This window comes from Chelmon rostratus, chromosome 12 (assembly GCF_017976325.1).
Source record: "Chelmon rostratus isolate fCheRos1 chromosome 12, fCheRos1.pri, whole genome shotgun sequence".
Lineage (NCBI taxonomy): Eukaryota > Metazoa > Chordata > Actinopteri > Chaetodontiformes > Chaetodontidae > Chelmon > Chelmon rostratus.
The window spans coordinates 21,975,466-21,992,165 of record NC_055669.1 but is presented as its reverse complement, the minus strand read 5'-3'; the positions used below and the strand labels follow the sequence as shown (position 1 = coordinate 21,992,165).

General features: G+C 44.0%; 1 protein-coding gene across 3 annotated transcripts in view; it reads left to right on the top strand.

Moving 5' to 3' along the window:
• Positions 1 to 16,700, top strand: part of kirrel1b (kirre like nephrin family adhesion molecule 1b) — a 72,666-nt gene that overhangs the window by 27,948 nt on the left and 28,018 nt on the right. For all 3 annotated transcript variants that reach the window (XM_041949102.1, XM_041949101.1, XM_041949100.1), the window contains exon 2: positions 11,688 to 11,837. In XM_041949102.1, the coding sequence (XP_041805036.1) occupies positions 11,688 to 11,837 (150 nt within the window). The remainder of the gene's footprint in view (positions 1 to 11,687; positions 11,838 to 16,700) is intronic.

The window sequence follows — 16,700 nt, the reverse complement described above, 5'->3', positions numbered from 1 at the left end:
AACTGATACAAGCTTAGATTATTATTTATCTTTCTGTAACACTGAAAATTAGGATAATTGAAAGGTTCAAACTCTCAAGTATTGGCTTAACACATTGCTCTTGAATTTAACATTAGGTGGGGAATACAGAGATTCCCTAAACTCCACATGCCAGATCTAAAACATACAGTGCAGCGTGTGACAGAGTCCAAATTAGCACATACAGACCTGAAAGGCCTTTTTTCATATTTTACATTCTTTGCAGTAGCACGATCAGATCTTCAAAGTCTGCAGGAGCTGAAGTATCTTGCACTTACATCAGAGGAAAAAAAAAATATGAATGTTGAATGCTGCTTGGCTGTGAAGTTCTGACAAAAAAGGGCCTCCAACGCACGGCTTTGGCAAGCTTTCACCCGCTCTCAATGCAGCTCTATTATATCTGTGCATCGAGAAGAGCGGGAACCGCAAGAGAAATGTCAGGCGGTCGCTGTGGGAGGGGAAAGGAATCTAAAGTGAATTTTTGAAATGCAGGGGGGAAACTAAAATGCAAATTAGGTGTGTTTCCATCAGCCGCATTGAAGAAAATAAATTGAATTTCCACACAGACTTTCAAGAACTGATTCCTATTTGGCAAGTTGTTATCGCGCCTTCGTGTCGGATAGTTTAAGTGATATTTCATGCTTTCATTTTCAAGACGGGAATCATGGAATGCACTTTGCATACTGCAAGGCAGCGGCTGCAGCTACAGAGACAACACGTGCGTTTGTTTTTTCTCCGGGAGGTCACGGTTTACGCGCAGCCCCTCACAAAGTTTTTAACCTGCAGACCTTTCTGTTTTACCTCGAGTGAGCATAAAACCTGACATTTACATTCAGCTTTTCTAGCTCTTGGAAGGAAGCCCAGCTCTCGTTCATGCTGCGTTGCAGTAACTCCGTGAAAACTCACTCATTACCACTCTAGCTTATTAACAATTAGATTACACCGTATGAACGTTTCAACCGTGTGGCGGCGGCAGCGGCAGCAGCTCGGATTTTTTCCCTCCGACTCACTTTTTTCATCGTCGTTTAGATTAAAGGACCCTCGTCCCTGTTCGCAGCAGAGTTTTTTGTCCTCTTGTTCACAGGGCTACAGCGAGGTTATTTCTCTCTTCACCGTTTCACTTCACAGCCGAATCTCATCTCCTCTGCCTCAGTGGAGTTCACATCACCAATTCTTATTGAAGGGGAAATCGCACAGCAATTGCTGAGCGAGGTCGTTATTTGGATAATGACTAATCTGCTCCCGACTTAATTCCATTCCTCTGATCCGACGTCCAGGTTGGAGTCAGAGGATGTGGCTAATGATGTGGCTGCAGCGTTGTCTGAGAATGCAGTGAGCACACACGCGCACGCACACGCACACAAAAGATACTTGCAGACATTCACTTGTAAGTCACTCACTTGCTCACGCACTGTAAGCACTTATACGTATGAGTTCTCTTTAATGTCACGCACTGACACACACGTTTGGCCTTCACCCTGTGTGCTGTTTTCTTTCCTCTAAAATTCCCCCTTAAAGGAACTTAGTAAAACCAATTTTCCACATTACTCCAGTATGTCATGGATTGCCTATCTACTCATTTGTTGCTCACTTTTAGTGAGTGAAATACTCAAAGAGGACACATTTTTATCATGACTGCATCAAATGTAGAAGATTTACTGGAGTCATGTTTTAATGTTTTATGCACATTTTTATGTGTTAAATATCAATGGAAACCTTTGGATTTGGGCCAGATCTTTAAATAAAGATAGTGTCAGAGTTGAGCAATGCTTGGCCACAATTTGAGTAATTGATTTTTAGTAGCTTAACATTCCACTGCACACCTGCATGTACAGTAACACACACACTTTGTGCTTATATACTGGGAAGGACTATCACCAGCATAACCTTGATAACCATTTCACATGTGAAATTAAAACTGGCCAAAATGTCTGAGGGCGAACTGCCCACAAAGTCACCAGTGGGTCCTCACAAAGATAGAAGAGCACACACACACACACACACACACACACTCATCCATGCACTTGGTCTAATTTTTATCGAATGCAACATTCACAGCATTGACCTGCTCACTCATACGCACTGGCTCTCACATGCACCAAAAAACATACATACACACCAACATAATCCCCTTAACTACACACACACACACACACACACACACACACACACACACACACACACACACACATGCACACAATTGCCCTCCTCTTCTCACATGCTTTTTCACTCCGTGCTCATTTGATGATGTTAATGCCAGCAGACATGTACAGTGTGCTCTGACAGCAGAGGGAGGGGAGTGTGTGTGTGTGTGTGTGTGTGTGTGTGTGTGTGTGTGTGTGTGTTTGCGCACATGTGTGCAAGTGGGTATGTGCAAATGCGAGTGTGCGTACATGTGTGTGTACTTACCGCTCTTAAAAACCAATTAACAGTGCACAGCAGCCGCCGCCCCCCCTCCTCCAAATGAAGAGGTGAATTAAACATCACCGAGACCAGATGGAAAGAAATCAGAGAGAGAAAGAGAGAGGTATGAATAATTGAAGACAGTGGGGATCATAAAAAAGAGGGAAATAAAACTGAAATAAGAGATGAAATGAAATGTAAGAAAGCAGAAGTCAATTAGAGAGACTGAGAGAGAGCTTCAGGGAAAAGCAGATAGGAAGAGAGGGGAGGGATTGCTGCAAGTGTGTGTGTGTGTGTGTTTTTGTGTGTGTTTGCGAGCATGTGCACACAGTGTTTGTGTGTGTCTCTCTTGCCTGCTTTCCGGAAAAGAGTCAACCGACACAACCCAGTTGTTTGAAGTCCACGGCGGCATAATCTGGTTGGTTGCAATACGGTGATGATTAGACCGTGCTCTTTTTTTTACAGAGCTGAACTTCAGTAGGACTCAACATCATTCTGTGTGTGTGTGTGTGTATAAAAAAGCAAATAACCTGTGAACCAGGGGCCCATTTCTAAAAAGCAAATTGTGCACAAGGCTAACACACAGATCGCAAATCGCACTAATTGTCACACAAACATCACAAATAAATCAGGTCTCCGCATGTTCATGTATGGCTCGAATGTATGCCGCTTGCTTTAATTAGTGAAGCATGTCAAAATTAACTGGTGAGGAAATAATCTCATCTTCCAAACTGAAGCTTTAAATGCCATCTTTTATCTGGAATAAAACATGTTCACAGCAACAACAGAATATAGGACATATATGCTGATCTTCTCAACTTATCTCCATAGCATCGGCCATCATTCCTCACGGAAACTCGAGCAGTCAGACGATCAGACAGGTTGAAACAAACCTGCAGTTTAGCTCAACCTATTCAGAAGCAAAGCTGAAGGCGAAGGTTAAACCCAAACTCTCTAGAGATGCTCTGATCCAACATGACACCTTGGTAGTGTTGCAGATACCTTTAAGTGAAACCTCATCGACATGAAGAGACCAAATCACATTCAATACAGTTTTTACATCAGTGTCATTAGGACATTTTGTGTTGCCGCTCTCATTGGTTTCACACAGCGAGCTACACACGTTCGGTGCTGCAGGTCACTACCGTACCTAATGTGTGTGCACAGATTTCCTGTGGAAAGTCACCCAAAGCAAAATGGTTTACACGATTTGGCTACATCACCTCATCACTCTCGCTCCACGCTCCCTGACTTTGTTGCCGTGTTCCCAGATCTCGGCGGAGGCTTTGGACATGATGGACAAAACTGCAAAAATATGACCCACGCTGCAATAAACTGGAATAAAAAAAGAATTAAACTGAGAGAAAGAGACAGTCAGACAGACAGAATGCTGCTATGATCTGATGTAATCATTAGATTTGTGTGTCCCAGCAATGTCAATCTTAAAATGTGTTTACATGTAAGTGTGTGTGTGTGTGTAGTGTGTGTGCTGCACAGTATTGTTCAAGTTGGCAATGGAAAATATCTGTGTATTTGCATCCAGCCGCGCTGTCTCGCAGTGTTTTTGGGAGTGTAATTGAGTATATTTCTGTGTGAGTGCATTTAGATTTGAGAGTGCATTCGACTCTGCAGGCATTTGTGTGAATTTGTGCAATAAGTGTATGTGTGTGTGTGTGTGTGTGTGTGTGTGTGTGTGTGTGTGTGCGCGCACAGTTTGGTAATTGTTCCGACTAGTTTCTATGTGTTTGTGTGCTTGTGAATCATGCATGCAGTTGTCTGTGTGACTCTATGCAGTGTTTGTGTTTGTGACAGTGTGTATTTCTGCATCCACACGAGAGGAATTGCCCCTGCGTGTGTGTGCATCTGTGTGTGTGTGTGTGTGTGTGTGTGTGTTAGATTTCCAATAACTGCTCGGTTTGCTCAGCGTCTCCTCTGCCGTCGACGTCACGCTGCTCCTCTGTTCTGCTGGAAGTGTTTGTGAGGGGGAATAAAAGCAGCGCTTGGCGGCGAGGGGGACACTGGGAAATCACTGAGCCACTGTTTACAGCAAACACAGAGCGGGCCGGGACACAGCGACAAAGTTCTGATCCCTGTGTCTGTCCCTCTGCGTCTGTCTCACTCAGTCCTTCCCTGTCTCTCTGTCTGCTCTCGTGTTCGTCTCTGTCAGTTTCATGCTGTGTGCTTCGGGCGTATAAATGCTACATGAATGATATTCCCGCAAACATTAAAACAAACAAGGCAAGCGGTAAACATATCGTCCCACAAGAATGATGCAGTCGTCCCTCACGGCCAATCAGAAACAAACAGGTCGCGGTATTCTGACTTATGTTCGTAAATGACCGGAGGGACACATGGCTTTGTTATGTGACACAGAACTCAGATTACTTTTCTGTGGTCACTTTGTGTGTGTGTGTGTGTGTGTTGTTTGTGTCTAGCCCACTGCAGGCCTTAATGGACCATAAATACAATCCTGTAAGGACGGCAAATGCAGCAGAGACATGCAAATAGCAAACACCAATTAATGAACAAACCCAATAAGATTCAATGGTGCGTCAAACGTTTGCATGCACATGCACTGCCTCTGATTCTGTGTATACGATTAACCTACCCTTTCCTTGCTGTCATGTGATGACATTCTTTCATGCAACACTTTTCCCAGCTTGCGTTTTCTCTCATCTTGAAGTAGGCGTCAAGACTGAAAACAAAACAAAAAATAAATAAAAAGGAGCTGCTTCGATAGAGGTAGTGTTTCAGATCCTGGGGCACAGAAGTCTGGGTAACATCTGCGTTGATTCGTGATTCCTACAAATTGCAGTTTGCATGTTGCAGATTTGTTCAAACAGGCCCCAGGAAGACGAGATAGATCCACGAGTTTGAAGGCTCAAAACATTTTAGCATGATTTATGAAGCTAGGTTGAACATTTCTTCTGCTCTGCACCCCAGCTGCAAGAACACATCGCCCCATTCAAATCAATGGGGGGCTGCATTCTGTTGCCCGCTTTAAAGTGACCTAAATCTGTTTGAAATTTCGTACAATAAAAAACCAATGTGAATGCGGTAATTTCATGGAGCTGAAGTGTTGACAACATGACAAGATGTATGCAAAAAAAAAAAAAAAAACATCTTATACTTTAAAAGAAAGCCTGTTAAGAGTTGATAAAGCTCTCTTTCATGTTTTAATCCAAAGAGAACACCAAAGGAATGCACTCTCCAGTAAAGTAACGCTCTAAACAATGAAAGCTCAGCTATCAGGTCAGCTTCTTCTGACCTCTTGATCCTGCACCAGTAATCATCAGAAAAGGCCTCTTCAACAAAAACATTTTCCACTTTGAGAAGCGTCCAAACTTTTGATGATGATGATTTTAGTTAATCTCCACATTTAACTTTCTGAAAAATGCCAGAAACTACTCTACTCTACTAATTCTTATGACATCTCTCCATCTTTGCATTTTCTTCCCTTTCTCTGCTCTATTCTATCTTTGTTTCTTTCTTTCTCCCCCCCTCCCTCCTTCCCTCACACACACACACACACACACGCTTTTTCACTCTCTTTTCTCTCTCATGCAAACACCTTTTTTTTTACTCTCCACACTTTGCCCTTTGCTGCCTTTTCAGAAATGGCAAATATATGCACACGGCATACACAGCGCAACGGTGACAGATATGTATGCAGGCATGCGTGTAAACACAGACAATACGCACACACACACACACACACACACACACACACACTCAGACACAGCATGCTCTCTCCTGCCTGAGAGTGGTGTGCAGGAGTTGAAATGGGAGCGAGCTGTAGCCCCGAGGCAGAGCGGGGACATGAATACACAGAGAGGGTCAGCGTGGCAGTTTTGGGGGGCGGGGGTTAGGGAGATGAAGGCTTCAGGGTGTGGAGGGCTGCAGTTTAGGGTTACAAACCTCACAAACTGTCCTTTCATTTCTACACGGGAATGATTTGCTTGCAGGAGATTGTATTTGGCCTCTGGTGGCCACATTAGAGGTCTTCAGCTCTTAGGCAACAATGACTGCATTCTTCAATGAATAGCGTGACTGTGTCTGATAAGATGACAAGATGTCCAGGAATTAAAGTGTCTTCTGGCTTTTTTATGTTTTACAAAGTCATTTTCTGAGTTCCAGCAAGAGCAAAGTGTGATTTGATTAAAATCGTTGCCTGAAAGGCCGATACCTTGGAAAATGTGAAACTACTTGATAAGATTCACTTCAAGTCCAGGACGGTGACAGAGTCCAGGGTTTGCATCCGGGCTGCCTGTGGCAACAAATGCACTTTGGTTATGGTGAGGGAAAGTTTGTGGGTTTGGCGAAATGTTTGTTAACAGGTTGTGCTGTAGACCAAGACCGTGATCTTTCCCTCACTTTAACTACGTGCTGCGAGTGCCTGAGCTCAACCATCCATCCATCCATTATCTATACACCGCTGAATCCTTTGCAGGATCACGGGGGGGCTGGAGCCTATCCCAGCCGTCTCTCGGGCGAAGGCAGGGGACACCCTGGGCAGGTCGCCAGCCTACCACAGGGCTACATATACAGACAAACAACCACACACACCGCTCATTCACACCTATGGACAATTTAGAGTTATCAATTAACCTCAGCATGTTTTTGGACTGTGGGAGGAAGCCGGAGAACCCGGTGAGAACCCACGCTGCACAGGGAGAACATGCAAACTCCACACAGAAAGACCCCAGGCGGGATCGAACCGGGGATCTTCTAGCTGTGAGGCGACGCTAACCACCGAGCCACCGTGCAGCCCTGAGCTCAACCAGAAAAAGTGAAATAATTTATAATAATTTGCCACCAGAAGACTGGGCATCTTTTTGGAAAAAATATGAAATACGTTGCCAGTGAACATTTTACTGAAATGACTTGCATTTTTGTTGTCTTGCCATGTACATTAATTAACAACATTTCCTCATTATCTTAATAGAAAACATAAGACAGTTGGTCCTTCAAGGTCCTTTTTCATGAGTCTGCCTCATTTTATGGGAGGCCAGCGTGTGTAATCATTGCTGTCGATGCACAGTTTGATATGTGCTATATCAGATGGGTGTCAGGTCTAAAGATTGTTCTGAAACTATAGATTTTATTTAATTGAATGGGACTTAAATCTTAAGCAGTGCTGCTATCAATGGCATGTGACAAGAAAACAAACTTTAAATTAGGTAGGTAAAAAGATAGTTTTGTCTTTAAACGTCAGAGCGTAGAATAACGTTCCTCTTGTCTCTCGCCAAACAGAACCCCAAATAAAGACAAGTGGCATTCACTTGACAGCTTTGCATCGTCAGCCCTAAATAATCCAATTTACACTCCAAACAAATCAGACTGGATTCAAACCTAAATGTAAGATTATCTCACAAACTCACAAGGAGAGTTTTTTGGGGTGCGTCAGGTCAGAAAAGCATTTGAGACGATGACCAGCTACTTATTTTGTCATTTGTTTTTTTTCCCGTGTGGAGTAATCGTTGTGTGCCACCTGCATCAGCTGACGCAACACGATGAAACGCGGCTGGTGCGTGTTGCCCATAAGCGTTTTGATGGCAGATTCAAACCCAGAAATGACTAATTGCCTGCATGAATGCTCGACTAAACCCAGGCCATTTTTTAAAAAAAAAGTCTGGTCAAGTTAAACTTTAGACAAATGTCTTCACTGTCAATCAAAATCAAATCCACTGTTAGGACTCGACGTGCACTTGTTTGAGTTTCTAGTGCAGCTCATTTGTTCGATGAGAGTCAGTGATTCCCCCTGAGGCTTATTCTGTATCCTCAAATATGCAGAAAATTTACAGTAAGACACTTTATACTTAAATTCAAGTGTATGAATGGATACAAGGCCAGTTTGATCATACTCGTAAAAGTGTTTAATAAAGCTCCATCTCATGGAATAAAGGGGGACAAAGAGATATTAAAGACATTAAGGATAATATGTTCGGACACTGGGGCTGTTATTGTGAAGCTCTGCCGATTGTACCGCTGGGTCATTATGCAATGAGAGGGAGAGAGGGGAAGAGAAGATATACCTAATGTCATCCCGCAGGGTAATAATGCGGGGCGGTAAGGATGAAGAGAAGGGAAGAAAAGAGGCGCAGATGGAAACAACTGCAGGGAAAGAAAGAGAAGAAAGAGTGAGAGCGATAGGAAAACAGGTGGAAATGTTCAAATATGGAGATAAAGAGAAAATTTGGATGGAAAGAGTAAGAACGAAAAATGAAAGGGATTGGAGGGATAGGCAAAGGTAGAGATAAAGATAGGAAAAGAGGCAAGGAGAGAGATAGGTGGATAAACCTGGAAAGAGAGAGTAAGACAGAAGAGATGACAGAAGAGGAGAAGTAGAGGAGGGGAGGGAGAAGGACATAGAGAAAGAAGAAAGGAAGGAGGAGAGAAGAAGTGAGCACATGGGAGCGGAGATGGACGGGGAATTTTAAAGTGGAGGGGGGCAGAAGGAGTGTGTGTGTGTGTGTGTGTGTGTGTGTGTGTGTGTGTGTGTGTGTGTGTGTGTGTGTGTGTGTGTGTGTGTGTGTGTGTGTGTGTGTTGGGGGGAGGAGGAGGAGGAGGGTGGGTATCCCGTAGGGTTAATTACATCTCTGTTCTCTGTCAGTGCGGGTCTCTCCTCCGTGATCTGAGTCCCTGCTGCAGGCTGACAGGCCACACACACACACACTCACTCATAAACACAGATATATACACACACATCCATGCACATTCATATATCACAACACACAAACAGAAATGTTCTCTGTCTCCTCCTTTTTGTCTTTCTGTCACTGTTTCTCCTCTCTCGCTCACACACACACACACACAATAACACCACAGTGTGTCCCAGGAGAACACGTGCTGTTCTGTACTGCGTTCTACAGGAAGAAGAGGGCCCCTACTCATAATAACTGTTAATTTTACATAAATCATGCATAACATGACCCACATGTAAATCACTCATGTCAGCTGGATATCACATCCCAGCAGCTCCTTATTCTTCTTCTCTGCAGGAAACAGCGGCAGCTTCCATTTTCCCTGTTTTGTCTCAGCTCCTCTGTTTGTCTTTGACTCCTGAAGTTGAAAGAGAGGAAGATGCACATAGTTGCCGGCTGGGAAAACCACGATGGCTTTCGCTGCCAGACTTTAGGAAAGAGAAAATGTGTGCTTTGGCACCTTCATCATGGTTGTCTAAGTCTTCAGATACATAAAATAAATTCATCTGTAAGCAGAGGATCTGCCTCTCTTGACCTGTCAGCCATTAAATGTGTTTTATCTTGTTTTGTGTCTTGTAGAGACAAAGTAAGAGTTGTATCATCCATTAAGGTCAGCTGTGAGTGTTCGTCCATTAAAAACTAGTCTACATGTCAAAGTGGAAAGGCTCTGAACCCTATATGGCTGAGTGTCTGTGTGAATGGTTCGCTCCTGATGACACCACTGTGTTGAGGCTATTTTTATTTATTTTTTTGAAGCTCACTCCTGAGCAGGATATCTGTTTGAGAGTATTTTGACGGGCCTAAAACTAGCTAACTATTTCCTTGCTTTTCTCAAAAGTGCTTGAGGAACATTTTATTTTCTGTAGAGCATTTTTTTTGCCTTTATTTGCAAAGGAACTGGTCCTATTTTACCAATTTATCAGAGCAAAGTGTCTTTAACGCTTTCATTCTCGCACCAGATGTATTGTATATAGCACTGGATTACGAAATCATTCACAGCTACAAATGAAAGGCTATTGGTACAGAAAACAAAGGAAAACAAGGGCAGGAAAATGGGCAGAACAAACACAACAAAGCAGCAGCGGTAGTTCAGTGTTTTAAGGCAGATTTTCCCTTTAACTTCAAATGGAGAGCGCAGCTATCAGCTCACAGCAGTTGTCTTCTCAATTCAGCGTTCAAAAGGAAAGTTGACGAAACATCAAAGTGCTTCTTGTGAAGTCTGAAGATTCCGGTTTTCATTAAAGGAGCCTTCTGCACAAATAACATGACAGGTCGTGTAATCCTCCTGACAAATCAGTAAATCTCCCTGTTGTTTGCACCTTTGTGGTTGAATCCCGCTGAGACGTGTCCCTCAGAGCCACGGCCTGCTTTATTAACCAGTTTTGCCTTAATTAGCTAATAGGATTGTTTTAACCATGATCCAAGAACAGAATAGCCCACGGGAAGACAAACACCAACCTGTGGTGTGTGTGTGTGTGTGTGTGTGTGTGTGTGTGTGTGTGTGTGTGTGTGTTTGTGACTCAATGTGCATGTGAGTGAGTGACTCAGTGAGGTGTGTGCATGTACGAGTGCATAAACTGGGTGTGATTCTACGCTGCCTGTGTGCAGCAGCGTCTGTTTGTGTGTGCGCCCGTGCACGTGCGTGTGTCATCTAAGGCTCCACAGTCTCCTTCTCTGCCTTAATTAACGCGCCTTCTTGCAAGACTTTCTCTGGAATATGAAACAATTTTACCTGATGATGCAAACGGCTGAAAACAGCGGCGGGTTAGTGCCTCGCCTCCTCACCTGACACTTTCTCTTTATGCGAGAGCGTTAATGTATGCGGGCGCTACACTTGTAGTTTTTATATATCCGTGTATTTTAGTGGCACTGCAATAGCCAAAAGGCTTATTTTGCTGGAGGAAATGTGTGTGTGTAAGCAAAATCCTTTGTACTGCGTGATGAAAAAGAGCAGGCTGCATCACAGCTTGGCAATGATGTTCCTGCTACACAAGCACACTTACACATCCATGCAGGCGCACACACACACACTTTCACTCACACATACCCACGCAGAGACACACATAAGCCTCAGTGAAGTCCAGGGAAAAACTTAAAAAAGGGGGCAAGAAAGAGACTAAACGGAGGCAGAAGGCCCAGAAGAATGAGAAAATATGCAAATCCGAGCCAATGAGCTGCGGGTCCACTTAGAAAGAGAAATGATTGGAATGATTTTCTAAAATAAAATCTGCAAATTCTCCATTCAGCCAGAGCATATGTGCATGAATGCAGGCAATTCAATTCAAAGCCTTGTTGTCCTGCAAGAGAAATTTCACTCACGCAGGGATTATATTAAAACACACTCACAATGAAAACACGTAATAAAAAAAGGACAATAAAAACGCTGCATACACAATAAAGACACGTAACAAATCACCCCGACAGTCACCATATAGACAAGCACGAGTCGATGAGGCTGGAGAGGGACTGTGTAGCTCGATACAGTGCAATAAAAGATGGCAGCTCATGGCCAGATCACAATGAAAAGAACTTGAAATTGATTCCCCTTTCTGTCCCTTGCAGCGTGGTGCATTCGCTTCTCCCAGGAGCCCGCGGACCAGTCGGTGGTGCTGGGGGAACGGGTGGTGCTGTCCTGCGTGGTCTTCAACTACAGCGGCATCGTCCAGTGGACCAAGGACGGCCTGGCCCTCGGCATCGGAGAGGGTCTCCGAGGTAAGGCGGGGGAAAAGAGTCGCGCTGTGGGAGAGAGAAAAAACCTCGCAGCTTCACCGAGCTGCAGGGATCAAAGTGAAGTGACAAAGGAGAATAACTCAGCCACGGTTTCGGTTCAGTTTTGACTGTAAGAACCCTGACAAAAGCTATTATGCCTGGAAAGTGTAGGGGTTTTTTAACATTAAGGGAATGAACACTGAACAGAGAGAGAGTTAAGAGCCAAGAGGCGTGTGAGTGACAATCTGGGCAAAAATGAGTCCTGTATATCATGCTGAATTAGAGAAAATCCCTCACACTGCTGACAAAAGCAGACGCACATTCGCATTTACATTTTAAGCCGACACGCACATCCAGAACGACTCGCTGTGAGTGTAGCAGCATGAACACACTTCATTTCAGAGATGGGAAACATCACACGCAACCGAAAGTGAGGAGAGTCAAAGGGTCGAAGCCACCACGGACAGAGAGCTTTTCTTCTGCATTCAGAGGAAAGTCAGAACTGCAAAAATAAGAGGCTGAGAGAAGAAGAAGAAAACAAAAATGTCCCCCTCTCTGACCTCAACCCCATTTGGCAAAATATTCAAACAAGCATTTGACCGCTGTGGCTCACTGACTGCTGCTATTGAAATCTCATGACTGCAGCTGCTGATAGCTCTTACTCTTTGCCCATGATTCATTTTTGGCAGAATATTTCAGTAATAAAAATTAATACAGACTGTAACCGCCTTTTATCTGTTGAAAGAAGAAAGAAGGTCTCACAGAAGGACGATTATACAGCATGCTCAGTTGTTGTGTTTGTCATCAGGGTCAGTGGTGGAGGAAGTACTCTGATCTAGAAGTAGCAATATCACTGTAAAAATACTCAACGCAAGTAATAATCGTGCCATCATACTTTTATTCAAACAAAACTACAAGGATTTGCCTTAAAATATACTTAAATACCAAAAGGAAAAGGATGCAAAATGTTACATGGCGGATTGCGGGGTTGCATTATTGTCCATTTTAAAGGTGCAGTCAGCAATTTTAATTCAATGCACTTTTTGTCAAATTCAGCAAGTATCTTCCCCTCAACTGTCAGTTCTGTGTGTGCTAGAGTGTAAATACCTGACCCAAGACCAACAGGACCCGCCAGGACCTGACAGACCGGGCTGGGTTTGGATGAAATTTTAGAAATGATGTTCAGGGTCGGGTTCGGTCATGTCTGCTGGGCGAGCCTACTTGACATGTTGCTTTCAAGGTCTCTTTAGTTGAAACATAGAGTGAAAATAAATAAAAGTGATGGACATGCTGTCTGTGTTCGGCTACATCCCGTTTAGTGCCACGGTTTCTTATTTTCGTGACGATGCATGAACGCAACACGTAGGCTATTTGTTACGATTCAGGCAGTAAATATTCATGCAGCCTCGCTAACGATGGAGGACATCAAACGAAATTTGCCATCGGGGAAGTATAAAACAACCCAAAACCGTGCAGGGGAATCAGCGGATTGGAGGCATTTTAATTTAGTTGTCAATGCAGATAACAACAAAGCAGCTCGTTATGTAAAATGTGAAATGTGTGGGACTCTCATGAGATATGACAGCAGGGAGACTGGGAATTCAGGCTTGCAGGGACGTGGACAGAGGGTGCAGGATGCTGGCTGCTGCGGCTGGTTTGCAGACTGCTATTACTGGCTTGGCTACTTCTTCCTCAAAGAAAATTACACAGCAGGCCAAAGCAAAGATCACAGAGAGGTGCGTTGCATACTGTCGCAGAGATATAAGACCATTTCATGGCATTTAAAACAAGCAGCAGTTACTGCCTGGATGTACCTCCAGTTCTAGGACGTGCATAGCCCCAGATATAAAATATATATGCGTGTGTATTTTTTATATCTGTGTGGTTCGCCTTCGAATTGGCACGTATGAATAGAAGAATGCCTTTTGATGGTCATTTACACTGGCCACATGTGCAGTCAGGGTAAACAGGCAAGCTGTGACCATGGTAACAACAACTGCCTAGCTGGGTGACACATTCTCAGTCCTTCAGCTTACATTAACTGCGTCCGGCCCAGTTCGGACAGAAAAAACAGATTGCCTATTGGGTTCAGGTTGGGCTCGGTTACTCTTCTCTTGGATTCTGAAAAATGCAGCAAGTGACAGTCAGGTGTGCACTGCAAAAAAAAATTGAAATAAATCCAGTGTTCGTGCACAGACATGGGAAACAAACAAAGCTGCTCGGACCGAGCCGCAAAACACTTTTGCAGAGGCGCAGAGGAACCAGTCACACTCCGACCTCTGCCTCTTCCTCTGCTTCTGCCAGCTGCTCTCCGGCTTCCATGTCCTCACCCACGAGGAAGGCAGCTGCGCCATTATGGTAATGAAAGGTAAATAACATCGGAGAGATTACCTTTCGAACTTGGGTTGAAAATATTTCTCTTGCTGTCTCTCTATTGCACGACTTCATGTAACTCATTGATTGACTTTCCCTCGGGCATCAGAAGCTCTGGATTGTGTTTATCTTTTGGTCTGCTAGCCCAGTTGTTAGTGTCGTTGCTTTGGCAGGAAGGAGCACTGAAAGGAGCACTTGTTTGGCTGTTGAGGTCAAATGTCACCAATCTGCTCCACAATCGCTGACTTCACCTTTAATGTTGCATCTGGGGCTACTTTTAATTGATTTGTACACTACTGGGTGGCTTAATCTATAACAATACATCATTTATTTGTTACATTTTTAATTAATAATCAGAATCTGGAAAGTAACAAGTAACTAAGGATGTCAAATAAGTATAGTGGAGCAGAAGTATAATGTAGTGTAAATATGAATTACTCAAGCAAAGTGCAAGTATCTCACAACATTACTTAAGTACAGTACTTCAGCGTTTAGTCAAACAGAAGCGACATATGGGCGGTAAAAAACAACTGAGAATTAATATAACAATTTTTTTATTATTAAACTGTTTTGTATCTTTGTCGATCAATACATAAAGACTTTGTATTTGCCTGCACCTGTCAATCAAACTGTGAGAGACGCATATTGGCCACACTAAAAGGCCTCAAATATGATGTGAAATACATTTTTCTGCTTCTGTTCTGTTTTTTTTTTCCAAGAACAACCATCAAAGCTTTCATTTCCTGCATTTCAAAACCATTCCCATAGAGGATGAAAACAGCATGTACTTCTGAAGTATATGAAAATGTCAGATATTTACTTAATACATGCTCAGCAAAATACGACATTAATCAAGTTTATTTATGGAGCACAGCAAGTGCTGTACAGTGGTTAAAGCCAAAGAGCAACAACAATATAAAAAAAAATCAATAAAACAGAGTAAAAAACGTTAAGAGGCAATACAGCTGAAATAATGACAGTCCATTATATAAAACAGACCGGAGGGCATAATTCAGGTGGACACAAATGCTACTGAACAACGGTCGGTTTGGAGTTAAATGAGCTTAGGGGCCCATCTAAGAGAGACAGGGGAGATTGGTCCAAAGTTTAGGGGCCATGACGGCAGAGTTTTGACTCTTTCGCCCCTGAGTTTGCAGCTGGATCGTGGGATGGTTATGAGACCAGTGCTGGAGAACAGCGAGGTCTAGGGGTGTAGTTGGGGCTGAGGGGGTCGGACGAGCAGGGGCATGCCAGGCCTTTGAGAGCTTTAAAAACAAACAGCAGGGTCTTAAAATTGATTTAGTAGTATAGTGGGAGCCAGGAACGGTGTGGGCCGTTTCCTGGATCCAGTCAGCAGCCGAGCAGCGGCAGTTTCAGGCGGGACATGGATGACTGGGTGATACCGGAGCAGGGGGAGCTGCAGTAGTTGATCCATGAGGATATGAAGGAATGGATGACGACTTCCAGGCCTAGGCTTTAATTCGGAAACTAGACTCAGCTGCATTGATCTAAGGGTAGAGTCAAAGACCAAGGTTGGTAGCATGAGGTAAGGAAGGAGTTAGCTAAATAGCGCATTGTCTGATTTGTTAAGCTGCAGGAAATTGAGGGACATCCAGCTTTTGATGTCCTCAAGCCGCACCTTCAGGAAGTTTTAGGTCCGATGGGCAGTTGGGCTTCAGGGGTCACAGAGCTGGGTATCATCGGCGTAGCAGTGGTGGGAGATGTGAGACCTAGCACTTGCATACTTTCTGCCCTTTCGGCTCTGAACCACGCATCACATTTCTCATCGCGCCGTAAATTAATCCACAAAAGAACTCCACACGGCACTCCACCATCACACACACATCCACCCACGTGCAAATCCAGCCGGCCCACGCACGCACAAAAAACACAGATGCACGCACGCAAGCGATGATCGGACATGTGATGTGAATCTTGTGTTCGACTGAATTTAATTCGCAGGTTCAGTAAAGGTCAGCGTGCCTCTCACTCCCCCACCCTCCTTTCACTTCCTGCTCCTCCGCCTTCCAAACCGCAGCTCCATCATCTCTTGCTTTATGTATTTCCCAGATCCCTCTCCATTGTTTGTCACTTGTCTTCCTCTCCTCTGTCCTCCTCTCATCCCTTCCTCCTCCCTCTCTCTTTCCCTCGGTAATGCTCTCTTTGTCCTTGCAGCCTTTTGCGAGCATGATTCCGGTGACAAACACACCACCGTTTGATAAACATGTGGTCCTCTTTGTCTCTTTTTGTCTGCTTCTCCGCCATCTATCATCACACTCTGTCCATTACTTATCTTTAAGTTGTCTGTGCTGCGGTTCCTCCTTTCATCCCTGACATACTGTCTCTCAATCTTTTGCTTGTCTTGTTTATACTCGACCGCGAGGCCACGTTATGGATGGAGGAAAGTCTGCAAGTTTTTAATATTTGCGCAAACAAGCAATATGAATGTGTCCTGATCTAACGAGGTGTTGCTGGTGCATGGAATATGACACA